Consider the following 23,691-nt stretch of genomic DNA (forward strand, 5'->3'; position numbering starts at 1 on the left):
GTTCACAGCCCAGGACCGAATTGCTGCGAAGCTCTTGGAGGCCGAGCGGATGTGGGGCAAGGCGTTTATAAGACCTTCTGATGCCGAGGAAGTGCGTCAGGAGCCTGTTGCTTCGTATGATGAATATTTTGAAGAGAGGGATGAGGAAGCTAGCACCCCCCCCAGCTGAGCCTCTTGTTGGGGAGTTTGAAGTCGAAGCTACTCCCCGAACTCCTTCTTCGGAACGTCTAGAGACTCCCTCACCTCCCGAGGAAAATCGTGAGACGGGGCATAGCACCCCTCAAGCTCCATGTTCTGCAGCCGTACCACTTGAAACCCGCAGCGGAGTACCTGAGGTTAAAAATATTGAAGAACCTAGAACTTCTCGAGAAGTGGTTGATCAGGAGATGCCGGGCTCTGCCTCTGAAGTTCAGGGTGTAAGCCAACCCGAAGTGGCTCCCAATCTCGGAGTGCCTGAGGAGTCTCGGATCGACTCCGAGAATGCCATTCCTGAAGTGAGTGTGCTTCCTGAGTCTTCCACTAGGAGTAGGTCTCGTGTTGAGGCCAGCCCTTCTAGATTAAGATCTGATGGGTCCGAAGCGGCTCCGAGTGCAGGGGATGTTCCTCCTGTGGGTCCTAGCTCCTCTTCTAGGGTCTTAGCTGGTTTCGAGGTCTTGGGCAGAGGCCTTCTGGGTCATCCAATGGAAGCTATAAAGAACCTGATTCCCGAGGGGTATCTGGAAAATGCAGGGGCGTCTTCTCCCGAGAAGATTGCTCAAGGCATTCTTATTTCTCATTATCAGGTAAGTTTCTAAAACCAGGCTTTTCATTCTATCCGTATCTTGATTCTGACTTTGCTTACTTTTCTCTTTAGCTTCTTGTGAAGATGACCGCCCTTTGGCAGAAGTATGAAAATCGTCCGGCGCCCCCACCTGCTCCTGCTCCCGAAGTGCAAGCTCGCCTCTCGGGCTTAGAGAATGAAGTTACGGCACTGAAGGCCCTTCTTCAATCTAAGGATGAAGAACTCGCGTCTCGGGACTCGACTATATCCGAGATGCGTTCTGCCAATGCTCGTTTGAAGAAAGAAATTCTGGAGGCCAATGAAAGGTACACACGTTTTGTTGCAAGTCTTTCTACCGAGTTAGATCGTGCAGATTAGTTGTCCCTTCGCTTGTCAGCCGTGCAAAACGAATGCTCCGAAGCGTGCAAAAATGCTATGAATGCCGAAGCTGAAAAGGACAAACTGAAAGATGAGGTTGAAAGACTTGAGGCCGAGAGGAATAAAGCTGTTAAGGCGCAGGATCACTTGGAGAGTCTCTTAATTAGGCTCAGGCCTAGATATGACACAGATCGGGCAAAGCTCAAGCGTTATCTGAAGCAGTTGAGCTATGCACCCTACCTTCGGGATCAGAGTTGGGCTCGGGGTTGCCATTGGGGTTTCGAAAATTTTCGAACCTTGGTAACAAACCCTCAATATAAATTCAACCCCGAGACGGTTGGGACGATGCTTGTGGGCTTTCCTGACGAAGCCATCTTAGAGATGGAAGAATTCGGTAAGAACTTCTTGCCTGATGTCCCGAGTTGGGGCGATGACGCGCCAGATCCTTGAGAAGATCCCCTTGATGGTGCCGCGAGCTAAAAGCTTCTCGGGCTAATGCCGGAATTTTTCTTTCTTTCTATCAACCTGTAATATGAAATGAAATCTTTTGAATGAAACTTTTACCTTTTAAATCTCTTTTTTCTGATCATAGCATTTGGAGGGGCCTTTTACTTTGATATTCTTTCCAAGTCATCTGAGGAATAGACTATCTTGAATGCTCTTTTCCTTTTCTTGTTCTCGGCTTTGGACTAACCGAGTGGCTTTTCATGCTCTCGGTGTTGGACTAACCGAGAGGCTTTTCCTGCTCTCGGCGTTGGACTAACCGAGAGGCTTTTCCTGCTCTCAGTGTTGGACTAACCGAGAGGCTTTTCCTGCTCTCGGTGTTGGACTAACCGAGAGGCTTTTCCTACTCCCGGTGTTGGACTAACCGAGAGGCTTTTCCTGCTCTCGGTGTTGGACTAACCGAGAGCTTTTCCTGCTCTCGGCGTTGGACTAACCGAGAGGCTTTTCCTGCTCTCGGCGTTGGACTAACCGAGAGCTTTTCCTGCTCTCGGCGTTGGACTAACCGAGAGGCTTTTCCTGCTCTCGGCGTTGGACTAACCGAGAGGCTTTTCCTGCTCTCGGCGTTGGACTAACCGAGAGGCTTTTTCTTTTAACCCCTAATCGAGGGATTTCTTTCTATCGCAACCTTTCCAGGACCATCTTGGGTTGTTTGAGGAAAGGATGCGAGTGAGTTCTTTTCTGAGTATAATTCAGATTGATTCTCGTATTTCTGCAATTGTCAATATATATTGGAAGTAGAAATTCTTTATTGAATATGAAATTGTTTGAAAAAAGCTAGAAAAAGCAATAAATTACATAAAATATTTCTTCAGGTGCTCGGCGTTCCATGATCTCAGGAGTATTTTCCCTGTCTCGGTCATTAAGCGATAAGCTGATGACATCCTATTACCTTATAGGGACCTTCCCATCCGGGTCCCATTTTGCCTTCCGATGGATCTTTCGTCATTAAGCTCACCTTCCTGAGTACCCAATCTCCGAGCTGGAACTTTCTGGGCACCACCTGTTTGTTAAAGTACCGAGCCGTTCGATTCTGATATGCCGCCCATGTGACATGAGCGTCGTCTCTTTTCTCCTGTAAAAGATCTAGGTGTACCTTAACATTTTCGTCGTTGAGTCCTAGATTATAGTGAGCCACACGGAAGCTTGGAGATCCTACTTCCACAGGTATCACCGCCTCGGTTCCATACGTAAGTGAGAATGGTGTCTCGCCCGTTGGAGTTCTTCTGGTGGTTCGGTATGACCACAGCACCTCTGGAACATATTCTACCCATGCTCCTTTCTTCTTATCAAGCTTTTTCTTCAGAGTCTTTACCAGGGTCTTGTTCGTTGCCTCTACCTGACCGTTCGCCTTTGGGTATAGCACTGAAGCATAATGGTTTCGGATACGGAGCTCCGAACACCACTTCCGAAATGGTTCACAGTCAAACTGCTTCCCATTATCTGTGACGAAAGCATGAGGAATCCCAAACCGGCACACCACCGACTTCCAGAGGAAGGTTATAACATTCGCCGTAGTTATAGCTGCTAATGCTTCTGCTTCCGCCCATTTAGTAAAATAATCTACAGCTACAACCAAGAACTTCCGTCCACCTTTCCCTACCAGCATTGGACCAACTATATCCACCCCCCATTTCGCAAATGGCCATGGAGAAGTGAGGGGGGTGAGCTTCTCGGGGCTTGCTTTCATGATTCTTGCGAACCTCTGGCACTTGTCACAGGTTCTGACGAGAAGAGCTGAATCTCTCTTGATCGTAGGCTAATAGTAGCCTGCTCGGATGGTTTTTTGTGCCAGCATCCTTCCTCCTGAGTGGTCTCCGCACACACCTTCATGAATTTCCCTGAGAACATAATTCGACTCGGCCTTGGAGAGGCATTTGAGCAGGGGTTCGGAATATCCTCTTTTATACAGTGTCTCCCCGAGAAGGCAGAACCGTGCTGCTTGTATCTTCACCCTCCGAGCCGCGACCTTATCTTCGGGCAGCAACCCATTTCTAAGGAACTGGATGATGTCCCTTGCCCATTCTGGCTCATCTGGTGCTGAATCTACTTCCATAACCTTGGTCCTCGGGGCTATCGAAGGCTCGGTCAGAACAATAATTTGCCTTCTTGATGCTTCAATCTCTTCTTCCGTTCCTGATGCAATCTTTGAGAACCCATCGGCTCGGATGTTTTCCTCCCGAGGTATCTTTGTGATGATGAACCTTTCGAAATAGGATTGGAATCGCTGTACCTCTTCCAAATACCTGGCCATTCTATCTTCTTGTGCTTCGAATTGCCCTTGGACTTGGCCTACGACCACCTGAGAGTCACTCCGGATTTCGACATTAGTTGCCCCCATTTCTCGGGATAATGCCAAACCCGCTATCACCGCTTCTTACTCAGCTTCATTGTTCGTTGTAACGAAGTCCAGTTTTACAGCAAAACCGAACTCTTGTCCTTCAGGATTCCTGAGGAGGACTCCTACTCCGCTTCTGCCCTGTGTGGAAGAGCCATCTACAAACACAACCCAAGTTGACTCCTTAGGAAGTTCTTCTGCTTCAGGAACGTTGCAGAATTCTACCAGGAAATCTGCTAGAACCTGTCCTTTGATAGCCGTCCGAGGATGAAACTCGATATCAAATTGTCTGAGTTCCACCGCCCAGTTGACTAATCTTCCCGAGAGGTCAGGTTTTTGCAACACCTTCTTCATCGGATACTCGGTTAGAACTCTGATAGCGTGAGCCTGAAAATATGGCCTCAATCTTCTGGCTGAAATAATCAAAGCGAACGCCAACTTCTCGATCCGAGGATACCTCCCTTTCGCGCCATGCAGTGCTTTACTTGTAAAGTAAACCGGTTTCTGAACCCCTGAATCTTCTCGGACTAGCACCGAGCTTACTGCTGAGGGAGAGACTGCCAAATAGAGATAAAGAATCTCTCCTTCGGTTGGGCGGCTCAACAGTGGTGGGTTGGCTAGATATTCCTTCAACTTCCTGAAAGCCTCCTCACACTCCTCACTCCACATAAATGCTTTTCGTAGAATTTTAAAGAAGGGAAGGCACTTATCTGTCGACCGTGATATGAATCGTTTCAGGGCCGCGATTCTTCCTGTCAGTCGTTGGAGTTGTTTCGTTGTTCTCGGGGCTTCCATCTCGAGGACAGCTCTGACCTTCTCTGGATTAGCTTCAATGCCCCTCTGCGACACCATAAACCCCAGAAACTTGCTTGAAGAAACTCCGAAAGCACACTTCGCGGGGTTGAGCTTCATGTTGTATTTTCTTAGAGTCCGAAAAGTTTCTCGGAGGTCTTCTATGTGTTTGTTTGCCCTAACACTTTTAACCAGCAGGTCATCTACATATACTTCAACGTTTCGGCCAATTTGACTTTGAAACATCCGGTTCACAAGTCGCTGATACGTGGCTCCCACATTCTTCAGTCCGAAGGTCATCATCTTATAGCAGTAAAGTCCTCGGTCTGTGATGAAAGCATTTTTTTCTTGGTCTGCTTCCTCCATGTAGATCTGATTGTATCCCGAGAAGGCATCCATGAAGCTTAAGAGCTCGTGTCCGGCCGTTGAGTCAACCAATAAATCTATTCGAGGCAGAGGAAAGCTATCTTTCGGGCATGCTTTATTCAGGTCGGTGAAATCTACGCACATCCTCCACTTGCCGTTAGACTTCTTCACCAGCACCACATTGGCCAGCCACTCGGGATAATCTACCTCTCGGATGAATCCAGCTTTCAGCAACTTCTGTACTTCCTCCGCTACAGCCGCGTTTCGTTCGGCAGCAAAAGCTCTCATTCTCTGCTTCACAGGGCGATAATTTGGGTCCACATTTAGCTTATGGACAATAACCGAGGGATCAATCCCCGGCATATCTTCATGGCTCCAGGCAAATACATCTTTGTTGCGCCTCAAAAATGCCACCAGATCTTCCTTCGTAGGTTGAGAGAGTTGTGAGCCTATGTGAACTTTCTTTCCCGAGTCACCTATCTCGAACTCCTCCAAGGCTTCCACAGGCTCCCCCAACGGTGATTGCTATTTTCCATCTTCCTTGGTTTTCTCCCCCCGACTGTGCTGCCTCGGGGTGTCTTTTAAGGACAGATTGTAGCATCGCCTGGCTTCCCTCTAGTCTCCCTTCACCTCTCCAACTCCTTCTTCGGTCGGGAACTTCATGCTTAGATGCGGTGTTGAAGTCACAGCTTTGAAGTCGTTGAGAGCTGTCCGTCCGATAATAGCATTGTAGGCCGAGACTTTATCAACTATCAGGAACTTCACCATTATGACTTTCTGCCTCGGATAGGTCCCTGCCGTCACAGGAAGATCAATAGAACAGAGAGGCAACACCTTTTCTCCAGCAAAACCCTGTAACTGGCATGAGACCGAGACCCATTCCAGGAGATCCGCCCACGCGTTTGGCTCACAAATACTGTGCCTTTCATGACTCATTCGGTCATCTGACCGAGCAGTGTGTATCATTGAGGCAGTTGATTGAGAAGTTCATCGAGAATGGGAAATTAGTCCGATTTCTTGCCAATGAGAGGAATCATCAGGAGCGAGACCATTATCCCCAGCCTTGGAGGGAAAAGGATCGGAATGAAAGGAGGAATTATCAACCGAGACAAGAAGACAGAAGAGGAAGAAGCCGAGAGCCAGCACCTCGACCTCGGAGGGATGAAGGAAGGGAAAGAAGTAGGAGCAGACCTCGGGTGGCGCAGCAAGGTAATCTTAACTGTTAGGGATAAAATCAACCCTAGAGACACGTGGATTCGAGGACATCTCGGAGTTATGTCTCGGACATTTGGTGGATTCAAAGACATCTCGGAGTTATGTCTCGGACATTTATTCCGCCCAGCAAAGAAAGATCGTCTAGGTATAAAGACTTCTCGGACATATAAAGACATCCCGGAGGTATAATGACGTCTCGGTCTTCGCATTCCAGGCAACGGTATATCCCGGGATCTCCTAGTCTAGATGGAGCAAACATATCTCGTGTCTCGGAGTAATAACGCTTCGGGGTAATAGCGCCTCGGGGTAATAACGCCTATTGATTTGTTTATTTACTTCATTCTTTCTCTTAGACAAATAAACTTTGTAACAAATGAAGTCCCTAAGAAATTTTCACCAAGTCAAGCATATTCATGACTTAGATCAACTGGAACTAGAACCATTAGTCCATTGATTGGTCTCATCACTTCTCTTTGCATTTTACAGCCTAATATGCTTTGAAGTGTCTTTTTGCTTGAGTAAATGATCATCTCATTGTATAAGAAAACAAGTAACATTTTACTCTTAGAATATGCATTTAGTATGAATGAAGTTTTGCGAAATTATGACCACCTTCCTCGATCACCTTTTCTGGAAGTTGAATGCCTTGATAGAAAAGGCAAAGCTGACTCCGAAGAAAACTGTTATCCCAACAGTCACAATGGAAACCACTCCTAGGAAGTCATGTCTAAACCCAAAAAAACTCGTAATAAATTCTTCCACTGTTTGACCAGACTCAAGCTTGTCTTTGAGGTCTCCATACTGTGAAGCAACCAATCCATACAAGGTCCAAGCAAAAGGACATGCCCAGTAACACCATCTCCACCACACCGGCATATACTGCAAAAACAAGGAACCTTTAGTCGTCCTTATGACATTGCTTTGTAGATAAGTGGATAGGGTCCATACATACTTACCATTCGTGGAAGGACATAGCCTGAGAAGAGGTTCCAAATTCCATAGAAGGATGAGGCAACTACAGCAGCTATGTTTTGGTATGGAGTGATGGCCACTGTCATCATCCCAAAGAAAGTGAAGTATAAGAAAGTGAAGAACGTGAAGAAGAGACTCCAGAAGAACTTGGTAACTATCCACTCGTATCCAATCATGGCATATATCATTCCTCCATATATGACAGCCTGAATGAGAATGTAAGCGACCTCAATCATGAGCTGCAGATGAAACACAATAAAATCTTTGAGAGTTGTTTTGAGTAATATCTCCAGATCTTGCATAAGTAATCAATCTTCATGAGATCAATTCAAGCATTCTCTGATACAAAGATTAGTATTGCCGATCTTCTAGTGACAGAGCTGATTGTGGGACTGACTGGAAAGCATAGTAATTGTTTTATCTTATACCTTGATTTTGACTACAAGTCCATACTGTCAATCATTTTTCAAGTTTTCCCCATATCCCCTTACCTTCATGACTATCAGTTAAGCTGCCATTATTGTCACGCCCCCAATTTGGGAAAATTAACAGGGAATGAAACTCAAGCGTTCGTTATCAGAGTATAGAAATCTTAAATAAATATTCTCACGACAATAAGAGTACATCTGGAAACTTTTTATGTATATTATATTCTTTTATACATAGTGGTCTTGACGGACTATCGTAGTCTCATCATGTGGTCGTAGGAGCTGCCAGCAGTGGAATTTCCTGGGTAAATGCCACTCGGCTGATAGCCCACACATGCAATAAAGTGTGGTTTGCTGAGCTATATGTGAATCATACTTATAGTCAACTTGTAACATGAAATCCGATTCTGGTCATAAACATCATATCATAGCTCGGCAAAACATGTCGTGGGTAAACGTGGTGCACATGCTCTTTCATAAGCGTAACATGATTGAGCTCATAATCTTCTTCAATGCTCTTTCATAAACATCATAATTGAGCTCATAATCTTTGGTGCATATCATTGCATGTAAATTTTCATGAATCATTATAAAAATGTTCATGGTATCACAACATTTTCATAAAATATCGAAGCATGTAAGAAAAATTTTTCATAACGTCATATCATCATCTTTAAAATAACACGACGTATTCGTGTAATTAATTGTGACTTTAAAAATATGAAAGAAAGCATTAAAAATGCATGCATCAATTACAAAATTTTCCAATATTTTAAAAATCATTAATTTATGCTTCGTTTGTTTCGACGTAAAATGGTTTTCGTCGTAAAATGGTTTCAGGGAAGTCATTTTTCTAAAAAATATTTTTCGCCGAAAGCATTATTCTGTGTTTAGCGCGTACGAAAAATCACAAATATTTTTTTATATTTTTATTCAATCATATTAACCTATAAAAATCAATTTTTATTCAAAACATATTAATATTAATGTAAAATAATATAAAAATTACCGGTGACAAAATTTTGTCATTAACCGACAGGATTCCGGCCACTTTTACCGAATTTCAGCTACTATAGCCCAAATCCGGACAGTTTTGTCGGAATTTGGGTTGGCCAGATTCCGACAAAAGTGGCTGAATTCCGACAAAAGTGACCGGATTCCGGCCAAAACCGCAAGAATTCGGCATAGAACGGCCGGATTCCGGCCGTTCTAGCCAGATCCCAGCTAGTTGGTAAGGATCCGGTTGTTCTGGCCAGGATTTTCTGGCCAGATCCATCCAGTCATTTTGGCCAGATTCCGGCCAGATAGCCGGAATACGACCAGTTTGGTCGCTGGATTCCGGCGACATTAACCGGATGTTGTCAGATTTTGGAACCGGCAAGATTTCGGTGATGGTCGGCTGCTTGAACGCAAAGGTCGACTGTGTCATTTGAAAATGGTCGAATACGTCTGGCGTCTTCGGAAAATGATTTACCCTTTTAAAAAGCGTAAATCATTTTTCGAAATTTACTAAGCATTTTTGGTAAAAGCGTAAATCTTTTTCCGAAGACGCTAGACGTATTCGACCCCTTTTAAACGACACAGTCGACCTTCACGTTCAAGCAGTCAACCATCACCGAAATCTTGCCGGTACCGAAATTCGACAACATCTTATCAATGTTGTTGGAATCCGGCTATGGAATTCGGCCATCTTCTCCGGAATCTGGTCAGCCCAGATTCCGGCGACCAAACTGGTCGTATGCCAGCCGGCTAGTCGAATCTGGCCAGAATGGCCCGGCTGGCCGGACAAATCTGGCCAGAATATGTTCTGGCCGGCCGGACAAATCTGGCCAGAAAATCCCGGCCAAAACGGCCGGATCCCTGCTGACTTGCCAGGATCTAGCCAAAACGGCCGAATTCCAGGGGTTCTGGCGGGATTTCGGCCAGTGGGCCGAAGTCCGGCAATTTTGGCCGCAATCCGGTCACTTTTGCCGAAATCCGGCCACTTTCGTCGGAATCCGACCACTTTCACCAGAATTCGGCCAACCCAAATTTCGACAAAACTGTTCAAATTTTGGCTATAGTAGCCGGAATCCTATAAAAGTAGTCAGAATCTTGTCGATCAGTGACAGAATTTCGTCACCAGTGATTTTTATATTATTTTATATTAATATTTATATATTTTGAATAAAAATTGATTTTTATAGGCTAATATGATTGAATAAAAATATAAAAAATATTTGTGATTTTTCGTGGGCGCCAAACACTAAAAAATGCTTTTGGTTAAAAAATATTTTTCAAAAAAATTATTTTCCTGAAATCATTTTACGGCAAAAACCATTTTGGGAGTTTTAAAGTACGTGTTCACTTACCTTGTTGCCCGCACGTGGAGAACTGTTGCTTCACTTGGACCCCACAATATATCACATAACTTTGTTTAGAAAAGCTCTTCATTAATCTAAAACTCTTCAAAAATTAACTAATGACTACTATATATGTCCAAAATTCTATTTTTCTAAATGCTAAAGTGACCAAGATTGCAATCTTTGGACAGTACCTTTTTTTTATTTTTTATTTTATGGAAATCTTCAAATGCCACATTAGCACTATTAATAAGATTATGACATGTGTTTTACCCATAATAATAATAATCAAATATAAACACACACAGACATATATATATATATAAACTACAGTGTCATTCTTTTTTGGTTGTCCACTATTATTAATAATAATAATTAAAAAAAATGCTTTTTATATAAACTAGCATATAGTTCGGGTTTTTTTTTTTTTTTTTTAATTATAATTTACTCAAAAGTTCTTTAAATCAATTAACTAAATATTGGCTACCAAGAATGAAAGGTATTCCTAAGATCATTTTTGAACCATATTTCTTTACTCAATAGCATAAAACCCACATATCAAATGAATTTAGAAATTCATAAAGTTTAATCCTTAATCCTTTAAATATTTGTTCCCAAACATATATGTAGTTTAAAATGGAAGGAAATATAAAGGATTTTTTTTTTTTTAATCAAAATGAAAACCTGGATTAATCAAAAATAGAAAATGAACAAAGTCACAAAAACCCAACCTACCAGAATCCTACATATCCCAACAGTAATAGCACTTCAATTCCCCTCTATAGTACTTTCTTTCTTTCTTTCTTTCTTTTTTTTTTTTTTTCTCTCGAATATTAATATGGTAAATCTTTGAATTTCAACAGTTGAACTTTCTCCTCATCAACAAATGCTTTTAGGAAATATTTCTACTACACTCACAAAAATAAATAAGTGTACTAAAAAAATATGAGAATGTTGATTAGCTTACTCAGTTAGCTTACTCCGTTACTAAACAAAAAGAATGTAGCTAGTTGGGAGAAGTACTATAACTGAAGGACAATTAAACAGGAAAAAAGAAAAAAGTGTAAATTTAAAAATTGTCATACCTCATACCAAAATTAATGACAGAAAACTCTCTCTCTCACACACACATTATCATTTTCTTGAATTCAACGTGAAACTTACAAAAGAAAAAACAATCAATTTGAATAAAAATAATATATAAATTAAAACATCTAATAAGGACAAAAAACGAAAACAAAAGAACAAACCACACACAAAAAAAACGAAAATGAAAAATAGTAATATAATAGAAAAGAACAATCTCTTTTTGTGTACTCTTCCCATTTCCAATATTGTTCATCAATTAAGCACAAAAACAATATGTATTATGCACAACAATCTCTTTTTGTGTACTCTTCTTGTCTCTCTATACTGTTTTTCGGATCCAATGAAATTCATAGGTATAGAAAGAAGTCCAGTCAAATAGAGAATTTTTCTTTTAAACATCATTCGCATATATAACGTAAAAATAGAATAAATTACTTCTAGAATAAAAAAAAGAAAAAAAGAAACTTACTCAATGAACAATAGCGTAAAGTAAGAAATTATCATACCTCTCACAAAAAATGACAATAGAAAACTCTTTTTTTCTCTCTCTCTCTCACTATCATTTTCTTGAATTCAATATAAATTAACAAAAGAAAAAAAAAAAAAAAACCAATTGGAATATATATATATATATATAACAAAAATAAGGACAAAAAATTGAAACGGAAGAACAGATCACAAAAAAGAAAAAGAAGAAGAAGAAGATTAAAAACGGAAAATAAAAAATACTAATATGATAGAAAGAAGTGTCTTTTCTTTATACCTTTTCCGGTTCCAATAAAACCTTGAAAGCTAGTGTTCTCCATCAATTAAACATGTAAACAATGTGCATTATGCACGGAAAAAACTACTCAATGAACAACATAAACTAAAAAATCATACCTCGTACCAAAAAAAAGAAAAGATTAGAAGCTCTCTCACACCATTATTTCCCTGAATTAAATGTAAAATTTACAAAAGAAAAATTAGCACTTTGAATAAAAAAATATATATAAATTAGAACAGAAAATAAGGACAAAAAAAACGAAAACGAAAGGACAAAGCTACAGGAAATAAAGACAAAAAACAAAAAATAAAAAATACTAATATAATAGAAAAGAACATTCTTTTCTCCATACTTTTATTGTTTCCAATAAAATTCATAGGTATAGGAAGTAGACCTATCAAATAGAGATTTTCTTTTACCATCCTTTAATTTGCATATATATAGTAAAACAAGCTATTTTAGGACGGAGACCCAAAAAAAAAAAAAAATAAATAAAAAAAAATCCTATTCAATGAACTACCATGTCAACTAAAAAAATCTTTATATCTTATACCAAAACCATCTTTTCCCTAAATTCAATGTAAAATTTAAAAAAGAAAAATAAGCAATTTAAATAAAAAATAATATATAAATTAGAAAAGAAAATAAATAATATTTGCAAGGCAATGCTAATCTTCTAATCGTGTAATTAATCAAGAAATAACTTTTTAAATCAGAAAATAATACACTGTTTTTTAATCAAGAAATATCTAGTTAAGAAAAAAATTAAACCAAAAATAAGAGAATCGAAGTGATGATCCGGATTTAAAAAATATCTAGTTTATGAAGCAGACCGATCAATGGTTCATTGCGACTCATGCTATCAACACCTCTGTCATTGACTCTTACAAGTCTTACGAAGGAGGCGTGCTTGCTGTGTGAAGATGGTGAAGTGAAAAGAAGATGCTGCTAGGGTTTTGGATGGTTGGACGCGGCTTGGACCTAAAGAGGCTTAAAAAAAAAAATTCAAAAAATCGTGTGATAATCATGTCATAATCGGGTTGACTTGAACCCGATTATCCCAAACCCAAACCCTGTATTTTGATGTAGTGTTCATGCCGGATTCACGAGTCATGTCAAAAATTGCCAACCCTACTCGGCTCATTTAAATTTATCACAAGCTCAAATCGAGCTCGAGCTCATTTATCACGAGTTCAAGTCGAGCTCATTTATCACGAGCTTGAGCCGAACTCGAGCTCATAACGAGTTTTAAAATTAAGCTCGGCTCGGGTCGCAAAAAAGAAATACTGATTTTTTGTGATAAAGTGATCCAGTTACCACAAGTTCCTAAATTTTATAGTTTACGTTACTATGAATTATATACTTATGAATTAGAATTTAAAAATTGTGTGACATTACATGGAGGGCTGATATATAGAGGATGGTTGTTTATCCCCACAAATCATTTTCCCATTATATGACTATAGTTTATAGAGAATACCTTCTATTCGGACCATCTGTTAAACTGGTATTTTACAACATTCCATAAAGATTTGACACATCATTTAAAACACACTAAATATACTATAGCCTAATACACCAGACTATCATTTTTCTTATTTCTATTTTCCTTTTAAGCTTAGGCCTGGTGAACCAATCACATACCACCCCACCTCTCCCAGCCGAATGCCACCGCCAAAATCCACAGATTCACCGCTTGAGGAGGATTTTATTGGAGACGATAGTAATCCACGAAGTCACTGCAATGAGAGATCCGTCAAGCGACAGACCCCTACCCCAACCACCGACCACTGGCGATGTGAAGCGAGCTCCCGACCCTGACCCAAATCCAGACCCCAACCATCGGTGAGCTTCCGACATCGACAAAAACCCAAGCACATCAACCACCAAACCCACGCCGGTGTGCGTGGGTTTCCAGCCAGATCTTGCCTAGATCTGGCCAAACCAGTGGTGGGTGGCTTCGTTTGGTTTTCATTGCGAAAATGGTGATTGTTGGGCCGATCACTCCTAGACAAGTACGACAACATTTTGAGCTGTCTGTGAGCGTGTTTTCAGATCTTGCTCTTGGTGTTTTGTGCTCCAGCAGTGGCTACTGAACAATGCTTTAGATTGTTGTTGATAATCATCGCGCTAAATTATTGTGAAATTTGTTCTTAATTAGTAATGGTTTTGAAGATATTTGTAGTAGGAGTAATTGTAGTGCTACGTGCGGTGGTCGACGTTGTCCCGGTGGTTGAGCGGGACGGTGTGGCAGTGCTCCTTTGGTGGGTGTTGGCAACAAGTCCTGGTGGTCAACATTGCAGTTACCGGTGGTTGAGAACGGTCAGAGTGTTCATATCTGGCTAGAACATGAAGGAAAAAGACGAAAATATGCCAATTAACTAGGTGAAGGATTGGCTGCATTCATCTCTATTCTATATGTTGGTTGTAGTTGATATGGCAAAGTTTAAGTGGAAGCTATAAAATATTACTTTTATAGTTTACCCTTATAAAAGGAGTTCTCTAATTTATAATAAGTTTATTGTGCGAGGTGTTTGTAATCTAATAAGTCATTGTGCTAGGTGTTTGTCATCATGTGTAGCGTCATGAACATCACGTGCAGCGTGGTCATGACGATAGGAGGAGACTTTCACCATAATTGAAAAGGCCCCACCGTCATTGGCTGTTGTTGAAAAATCGAGGCATCACGACGAACTTATCAACAGAAGATTAGAATTAGACCAAGCATACATTCAAGTAGGATTGAACTATCATATCTACCGAAAAGAAAAGAAAAAAACACACACCCACACATCACACTTGGATGAATATCTCTCTCAAATCTGTGACCATAACTTATGGGGTTAACTAATCTAAATCTTTGCCATAACACTTGGATGAATATCTCTCCCAAATCTGTGACCGTAACCTACGGGGTTAACTAATTTAAGTCTTTACCATCACATGTAGACCGTGACTAATTTTATTAGTACTTTAAATGTCCATTAAGTATCTATAAAAATTAAGATAACTTTTAAAATTATTATTTGATCAAAATAATCATTTGATTAACATATGTCCAATAGTGATTTTAAAAGCCATCTTATTTTTTGATGGACACTTAATAGACAATTAATATACTAAGAGAACTTGATGTCATAAGGTTATCCTATGGGTCGATTTGGTGTATATATATATATAAAATACATGGAGAACTTTGACTTTGTCACCATCCACATTTCGTCTTTTTGCCTTTGTATTGTTTTTACTTCTAATCTATTACTTATAAAATAAAATAAAAAATCTCATAAATATAAATATATAGAAAACAGAATCATATAAAAAAAAAAAAAAAAAACCTTGGTAGACGTACTAAGGGTGCGTTGTGATTTCAGTTTCGTAAATAAAAAGTGAGATCTTAAACCAAATTATAGAAAATGAATCATTTAGGAATTGAATTTTTTAAAAGTTGCGATTTGAAAATGCAGAAAAATTCTTTTTTCAAATTGCAGGCAAGTGGGTGTTTTTTTGAAAACATAAAATTTTAAAGACCAACCTACAATTTTAAAAGCCAAACGGCCATCACTTTTTCAAATCACATATTTTTAAACCGTACATTTTGAAATTGCAAACTCAAACGGACCCTAAAGTAGAAAAAGGAAAAAAAAAAAGTGGGCAATAAATAGCAGCTCCCTTAAAATGATTCATTGTTTTAGGTTAAATCTAATCATTCCTGTTGGTAAAGAAATTGCATGTTGAGGTTTAACAGTCTCATTTTTCTTACATAAACGGCTTTTAGCATATGCTTTGTGGGATGCAATTATGAATGTCATAAAAAACTTTGGATTTCTTCATTGGATACCAATTGATTTTTAAAATAAGATAGTCAAAAAGCTCAATCCAACAAAAGTAATCATCATGAGTTCTCCAAAGAGTCACTCCCTCACTCAAGCATATCCTATTGAGGTTAAGTAAAATGGAAAAATTACCTCTATACATTTATCATTTTAAAGGAAAATAATTTCTTTAAGACACAATATTTTTACAAAATTAGGTTTTAAGAATCCTCCCAACTCAATTTTTAAAAGTATCACGTATTTTTTAAGATGTAAAAAACATATATAGGACTTTGTCTCATAGTTTCATCCAGGACTTATAGTTATAGCCTCATATATATATAAAGTTAAAGAAATTGAAAAATTAAAGAATTAAATTAAATTTTTTTAATTAAAGAAAAAAAGAAGAAGAAAAAGAGTGACTTGGCAGCCACCCTTAAATGTGGCTGGGGTGGTCCGCCTCTACCCTCATCCCACGACAACTATTGACACAATTATTGACTTTTGTTATTTTATTTTTTATTAAACAAAAAATTACAAAATCATGTAAATGAGTTGGGCCTGGTTTTGTGTTTTTCATTTTTTTTAAAAAAAATAAATAGAAAATTTAGAAATAAAAAATAAAAAATATTAATAGTTGTGTTAATAATTGTGTATTTTGCTGGTAAAATACAATTTCTCTTTGACAAAAATAACTTTTTTAGTTCACTTTAGTAGTTGGAACTTATAAATTCAAGAGACTATTTTTTTTTTTTTGAACATAAAGCTCGACTTCTTCATAGATAGAATAAAAACTGATCACAACATTACAACAAAATTAGGATCTAAGGACTTGAAAGTCCCTAGTAATAGTCTCCAAAATACAAGGAGGAATTTCTTCTAACCAAACATCATCAACAACATTAGTAATCGCAGTCTTAGCTAGAATATGAGCAGCTTCATTGAGACCTCTGGCTACATGGACAAAAGAATATGTTATCAAAAAACCCACCTCATTTCGAATGCCTTCAACCAAATGACCAACGCTCGAAAGAAAAGGTGAATTAGAATTCACCTCCTTAATAACATTCAGTGCATCGCCTTCAAAAATCACTTCAAAAAAACCTACCTCATTACTAAAAGATACTGCATATGTTGCTGTCAGCACTTCTGCTGTACGAGGATCAATAAATATATGGATAGAAAAACATTTAGCACCCAATAGGAAGCTCATTGAGTACCTTGCCACCACACCAATCCCCACCATTCCTTTCTCTTAATTTAGTTTAGGGACTAAATTATAATTTTTTCATATTTATTTTTTGAATTAAATATCTTTTCGCTCCTTGAGTTTTAATAACTTTATTTTTTTTCACTTTGGTTTCATTTCCGGTTATAAGTGATATCTTGCTTATAGGCATGTACAGAAATACCATTTCCGTCCATCTCCGGTCATGAAATCGAGTTGAAAAATATATATATATATATATATATATATATATAGTTAAGGGCAAAAAGATATTTAATTTTTTTACTATTTAGCAGCCACCAAACCGTCACATGCACGGCCACATGTGTTATGGCACATCACATCACATTACTTTTCTAAGAAAAAAAAAAAATTAATACAAACAAAAACAGCAACGATGATAAAAAAATAAAAAAAATAAAAAAAATAAAAAAAAAAACAGAAAATTGCAAGTGAAGTAACAACGAGCATGGGAGAAGCTTTAATCTAATCATTCAGTTGGTCCAAAAATTACCATCACGAGTGGTCGCCGCCAAAGATTCACACTCAAGAAGCATTCTATTGAGTACGTATGACTTTAGAAGACTTTTCGCTCAAAAAAAGAAAAGATAAGGACTTGATATAATTTCATGACTGAGTCTTGCCCAAAAAGAAAAAGAAAAAGACCGACTCTCATTTAAGAGGTATTTCCCCTCTATAAAGAGGAGGTCATTCAAGCATTAACTTATACAAAAGAAGAGAAACACAGAAAAGACAAGCCATGGCTTTGCATGGAATGCTTTTGCCACAAAAATTGCTACTCGGGGCCTTAATTTTAGTAGCAACAGCCGCATCTCAACCCGATTCAAGCTGCAACAACACATGTGGAAATCTTAGCATCCCTTACCCATTTGGAACAAGCAAGGGCTGTTATCTTGATCATTCTTTTCTCATCACTTGTAACCACTCGTCCGGGACTCCAAAACCATTTCTGCGCAGTAGTACTATACCTGTCCTCAACATATCATTATTGGATGGTGAATTGCGAGTCCCAAGCCTGGTAGCCCATGATTGCCATAGTGAGTCAGGGCTCCGTGTCGACGATTTCTATACCTGGTTCAGAATGTCAAATTTCACCTTCTCATATACGAAGAACAAGTTCACTGTCGTCGGTTGCGACACTTATGGGTTTATTTACGGTTCAGGGAAAAAAAACTACTCGACTGGATGTACTGCATACTGTGACCGCGTTGACAGTGTGGTTAACGGGTCTTGCTCCGGCATGGGCTGTTGCCAGACTCCTATCACAGAAGGCATACATAATTTTAATCTTAATGTGTATAGCTACAAGAACTACTCCGCAGTACGCGACTTCAACCCATGTGGTTTTGCTTTTCTAGTGGAAGAAGAAGCATACAAGTTTTCCTCCTTAGATCTTAAACAATTGCAGAACAGAAAGTATGTTCCCGTGGTGCTTGATTGGGCAATCGGAAATCAGACATGCGAAGAAGCTCAGAAAAATATGACAGGCTATGCATGTAAGGCGAAGTATAGTTATTGTTACAACTCCACCAATGGTGCTGGGTATCGTTGCAATTGCTCCACTGGTTTTCAGGGGAACCCATATCTTCCTCATGGTTGCACAGGTAATTAAATACCTTTCCTTGTTAAATGAGCATAAAGGTTGTACGTAGTATCGCTACCTTGTGACGGGCTGCACTGTGTTTCAGACATTGATGAGTGTAAAACTCCAAACCGCTGCGATTATACTCAAACATGCAACAACTTTCTTGGGGGTTTCAATTGTTCTTGTCTCCAAGGGTACGAATACGACGGGAGAGGAACAAGTTGCCGTGCTAAAGTGAACCAATCTAAGGTTATCACTTTTGCACTGGGTAAGTAATTAAGACTTTCATTATTTATTTTCTTTTTGCTTGGTAATTTATTCAAGTGTTCCATCTAGCTAGCTAGTATATCCCATATATATGCGAGTTTTATTAGGTTTATTGAATTTCATAAATATTTAGATAGCATAAGAGAAGAGAGTTTAATTTGAAGCTCACCTTCACCGGACACATGCATATGTTTCACGTCCTAATTAAACTATGAATAAGATATTCTCAGTTTCAAATAAAGTGTATCGTATTTATTTAATGATCAGGATTTAAAGTTGGTAGATATAACATTGTGATTTATGCTAATGCTGACATGTCTTTTAAAAATTTTAAATATTTAAATGCATGAAATTTCATATATACTATTAGATGCATTAAATCTAAATTTTTTACTACAAAGTAGATATTATTCATTTTAGATGAATTTGAGAGAACCTGTTCCTACAAAATGAATTGGAGAGGATACTATTTGGGATAGATCAATTTTGTAGGATTATGATCCCTTAATTACAATTTTAAAGAAATGGTATATTTTAAAATTATGTAAATTTAGGCGTTCTTTGCATCAAACGGCACGAAAAATGCTACCTATTAAAAAGATGACATGTTAAGAATGCAGCGAAAACGAATTTTCCTTACAAAATGTTTTTTCTTCACTTTTGAAGAGGTGTTTCTTCTTTAGAAAACCAAAAAATAACTTTTGATTCAAAGCTTTTCTACAACATAAAAGCACAAAAACCTGATAAAATATACTCAATTCTCATTGATAACATGCCACTTTTTTAATAAGTAATATTTTTTAAATTATTTGATACAAAAAATAACATGAATTTAAATAATTTTAAAATCTATAATTCCTTTAAAATCAAGATCTATAATTCCTTTAAAATTAAGGGAGATCCTTATCTCATTTTAAAAATTCCAGCAGCCTAATAACACCCCATCTTCGTCCATCCTTGCTGGCGTACGTGGAAGTATGGTTTGGTTCAAAATTGTTGACTTTAAGACCAATCATAGAGGAAGTATCGTTTGGTTCAAAATTGTTGACTTTAAGACCAATCGTAGAGGCTAACTAATTAGCTAGATGTATATGAGGTGGAGATGCACTCTACCGTAGGCTCGTCCTCTGGCCCTTGATGTATATGTGGTGGAAATTTAATACTAGCTAGACTTGAGGTCTTTACTCGCAGAAAGGTCACCAATCTCATGTTTTATTTATTTCCCCTTTTTTTTTTTCTTTTTTTTTCTTTTTTTTTCTTTTTTTTTTTTTAATTCACCGTAATAGATTAAGGCAAAATATTTACAAAGTTCATTAAATGAACATATATATATATATATATACATGGTTAATTACTACTTAATTTAAAATTTTAAGCTTTTAAAATAAGTGATGATTTAATTCGAAGTGAAGATTTTAACTTTGAACCTTGTCTTTATCACTTACATCACATTTCAATTAAATATTTCACGTGTCATGTTTCACTTATTAAGGGAGAGTGTTAAAAATTATTAATTAAATGTTTAAGTTTACTCTTTCCTATCAGTTTAAGCTTTTGAAATAAGTGGTGATTTAATATAAAACAAGAGCAAAGATCTCAAGTTTGAACATTATCCCTATCATTCACCTCACATTTCAATATTTTATATGTTGAACCTTACTTAAGGATAGTTTAACCCTACATGCATGTGAGGGATTTAAGAATTTGGTACAAGTGTTTATTTAACAAGATCTTACAGTTGATAGCAAAACAAGGAGACACTACAAAAAAAAAAAAAATTGCAGACAGGTTTTCCAAAACTGTCTGTAAAAAATTTATTATGGACGGTTTTATTAAACTGTCCATAAAATTCCAGACGGTTTTGGATGAAACCGTCTATAAATGTTATTCTTAGAGAATTTTATAGACGGTTTTTACCAAACCGTCCATAAAATTTAAGTTCTAGACGGTTTCAAAAAGAAACCGTCTGAACATTTTTTTTTCCCACGCCATGTCATCAATCCGCGTGATGCCCCCAAATTTCACCACATCGATCCAATTTTTTTTCCAACCAAAATCACAACTGTTCGTTTCTTTTCACAGCCAAAATATTTGTATAAAGAAATAACCCAGAAACATCACAGCCATCCAAGACCTAGCTAACCCTTAATCACTTCTGGCCCTTTTGAATCAAGCCGATCAAAGCAACCGCCTCAGATCTCTGGTGGCAGAGTCGTCAACGCTCGGAGCTTGAGGCGCATGAGGTTGCGACATTTAAGCGAGATGAGGATGAGTGCGTCGTCGCCGATGCTCGCGGATCTGCGATCGTGTTTCAGGGCGAGTTTGGTGACGGCATCGAATCGGGAGAAGAGGGAAGGAATCATAGGGAGGAGATCTGATTGGGCGTTGAGGGAGAGACGGTGACGGCTCTGTCCTCGATTCAGATCCACCGGCAATAGACGAGAAAGCAGTGTTTGCAGTCGTCGGAGCTGAGAGACTGGCAAATGCAAGTCGGGCTCTGTCCCTCGATTCGGATCCACCGGCTATAGACGATCCACTCGTAGTCTTCAATGACGTCGCCCGTCAATCGACCCTACGGCATCGTTGGCACCGTAGACAAAAATTAACTCGAAGGCACCTAAACCCTAAACAAAATAATATCATTATATAATTAATTATATTAATATAAGAAAAAAGGGGACCGAAAGCAAAAGAAAAAGAAAAAGAAACAGAAAAAAAAATAAAAATAAAAATAAAAATGAAAATCTGGATGGTTTGGTTCCAATCCGTCTGGAATTCCAGACGGTTTTGCCTAAACCGTCCAAAAATTCATTTAACGACATTATATTCTAGACGGTATTAAACCGTCTGTAATTGATTCCAGAAGGTTTTCTGCATTTCTGGACGGTTTAAAAACGTCCAGAATTTGCTTCTTCTTCTTTTCTTTTTTTTCTTTTTTTTTTTTGTAGTGAGATAACGTCGTATTACGTACTATTAGTAGTATCTTTGGCTCATTTCTCTATTTATTTTTTTTTTCCCTTCCTATTTAGTATCGGTATCGGGGTAGAACACCTCAAAACTTGGTTCACCACAACTACTTTGGTAAACTTCTATTTTATAAACTATGTATGTTTTACTTTGATATATAAAATTCGACATGAACCACATTAACTATTCGCTCATGGTAGTCTAGTAGATGTATGCTTATGCGGCTTCACTAGATACGCTTTAGAACAAATTTTGATTGAGTCATTTTCATATAATACACATTTCGTTTTCATTGATCAAAATGCATGCATGTTTGAACATATGCAGGTATCAGCATAGGCCTCTTAGCACTGGTCGTGGGAGGTTCGTGGATATCTTGGGCACTTAAAAGAAGAAAGCTTCTCAAGCTCAAAGAGAGATTTTTCAAACAAAATGGTGGATTAATGTTACAACAAAAACTCTTGAGTCATAGAGGGTCTAGAGAGACGGATAAAATCTTTAGCGTAGAAGAGCTTGAAAAGGCCACCAACAACTACGACAAGAGTAAAGTCCTTGGCCAAGGAGGTTATGGAACCGTTTACAAAGGAGTGTTGCCAAATAATAAAGTGGTTGCCATTAAGAAGTCTAAAATCAGTGATCAGAGACAGATTGAGCAATTCATAAACGAGGTGATTGTGCTTACCCAAATTAACCATAGGAATGTGGTTAAGCTACTAGGTTGTTGTTTAGAAACAGAAGTTCCCTTACTAGTTTATGAATTCATCACAAACGGAACTCTTTCTGACCACATCCATAACAAAAGCCTAGCATCATCACTCTCATGGGAAAAGCGTTTGAAGATAGCAACAGAAACTGCAGGAGCACTTGCATACTTACACTTTTCAACTTCTATGCCAATTATACACAGGGATGTGAAAACTTCAAATATACTTTTAGATGATAACTACATAGCAAAAGTGTCTGACTTTGGAGCTTCGAGACTGGTACCTCTTGATAAAAAACAATTAACCACTTTGGTGCAAGGAACTTTTGGGTACTTGGATCCGGAATACTTCTATACTAACCAACTAACAGAAAAAAGTGATGTCTATAGCTTTGGTGTTGTTCTTGCAGAGCTATTAACGGGAAATGAGGCACTATCTTTCAATAGGCCCGAAAGTGATAGAAATCTCGCATTGTACTTTGTTTCTGCAATAGAAGAGGATCGCCTACTTCAAATTCTTGAGGATAACATTGTGAATGAGGGCAATATTCAAGAACTAAAGGAAGTTGCTAATCTTGCAAAAAAGTGCTTAAGTATCAGAGGGGAAGATAGGCCGACTATGAAAGAAGTGGCAATGGAGTTGGAGGGATTGACAATTATGGTGAAGCATCCATGGGAAAAGGTTGATCTCCACACAGAAGAGACTGAGTTCTTCCTCGACGGCAATACACGCTCTTTCAACATTGATGTTGACATTGGTTGTTCTTCTACTACTAGGTACGATAGCATGATGAACCAGGTACTGGAACCACTGGATGATGGTAGATAATTTATAAGTCCATGGTGATGCGGACAATAAGAGTTAATTGGGTCTTATAATTTTATTTTGGTTTTATTAGTTCTAATTTGTGTTTATTTTAATTTTCAAAAGTCAAAGATATTTTGTGATTCAATAAATGGAAACAAATGTCAACGTTTCCTAGAGTGTTGCCTTAAGGTTTAGTCGAGAGTCTATATAAGCATATGTACTTTAATTTGTGCTCCAATGGAGACAAACTTCACTCCAAAAAAGTTGGCATTTAGCCACCTACATTTAGAGAGGTGGATGAGTGTGAACCACGTGGCTAACAGTTCGTCATGTGTCATTAGTGACGTGGG

The 23,691-nt window shown here is 38.4% G+C and overlaps 2 protein-coding genes across 2 annotated transcripts; one reads left to right on the forward strand and one right to left on the reverse strand.

Moving 5' to 3' along the window:
- Positions 1-6,788: 6,788 nt before the first annotated feature.
- Positions 6,789-9,179, reverse strand: LOC133871444 (pleiotropic drug resistance protein 1-like). The gene is made up of 3 exons (XM_062308895.1): positions 8,904-9,179; positions 7,307-7,561; positions 6,789-7,229 (listed from the first exon to the last, which is right to left on the reverse strand). Exons 1-3 carry the CDS (start codon positions 9,177-9,179, stop codon positions 6,972-6,974), a joined length of 789 nt encoding a protein of 262 aa, XP_062164879.1. The 3' UTR covers positions 6,789-6,971.
- Positions 9,180-17,741: 8,562 nt separating this feature from the next.
- On the forward strand, positions 17,742-23,529 carry LOC133870262 (putative wall-associated receptor kinase-like 16). Its single transcript, XM_062307347.1, has 3 exons — positions 17,742-18,615; positions 18,700-18,864; positions 22,158-23,529. The coding sequence occupies exons 1-3, from the start codon at positions 17,751-17,753 to the stop codon at positions 23,360-23,362; spliced, it is 2,235 nt and encodes a 744-aa protein (XP_062163331.1). The 5' UTR covers positions 17,742-17,750; the 3' UTR covers positions 23,363-23,529.
- The last annotated feature ends 162 nt before the right edge of the window (positions 23,530-23,691 follow it).

The sequence above is a fragment of the Alnus glutinosa genome, chromosome 6 (genome assembly GCF_958979055.1).
Source record: "Alnus glutinosa chromosome 6, dhAlnGlut1.1, whole genome shotgun sequence".
Taxonomy (NCBI): Eukaryota; Viridiplantae; Streptophyta; class Magnoliopsida; order Fagales; family Betulaceae; genus Alnus; species Alnus glutinosa.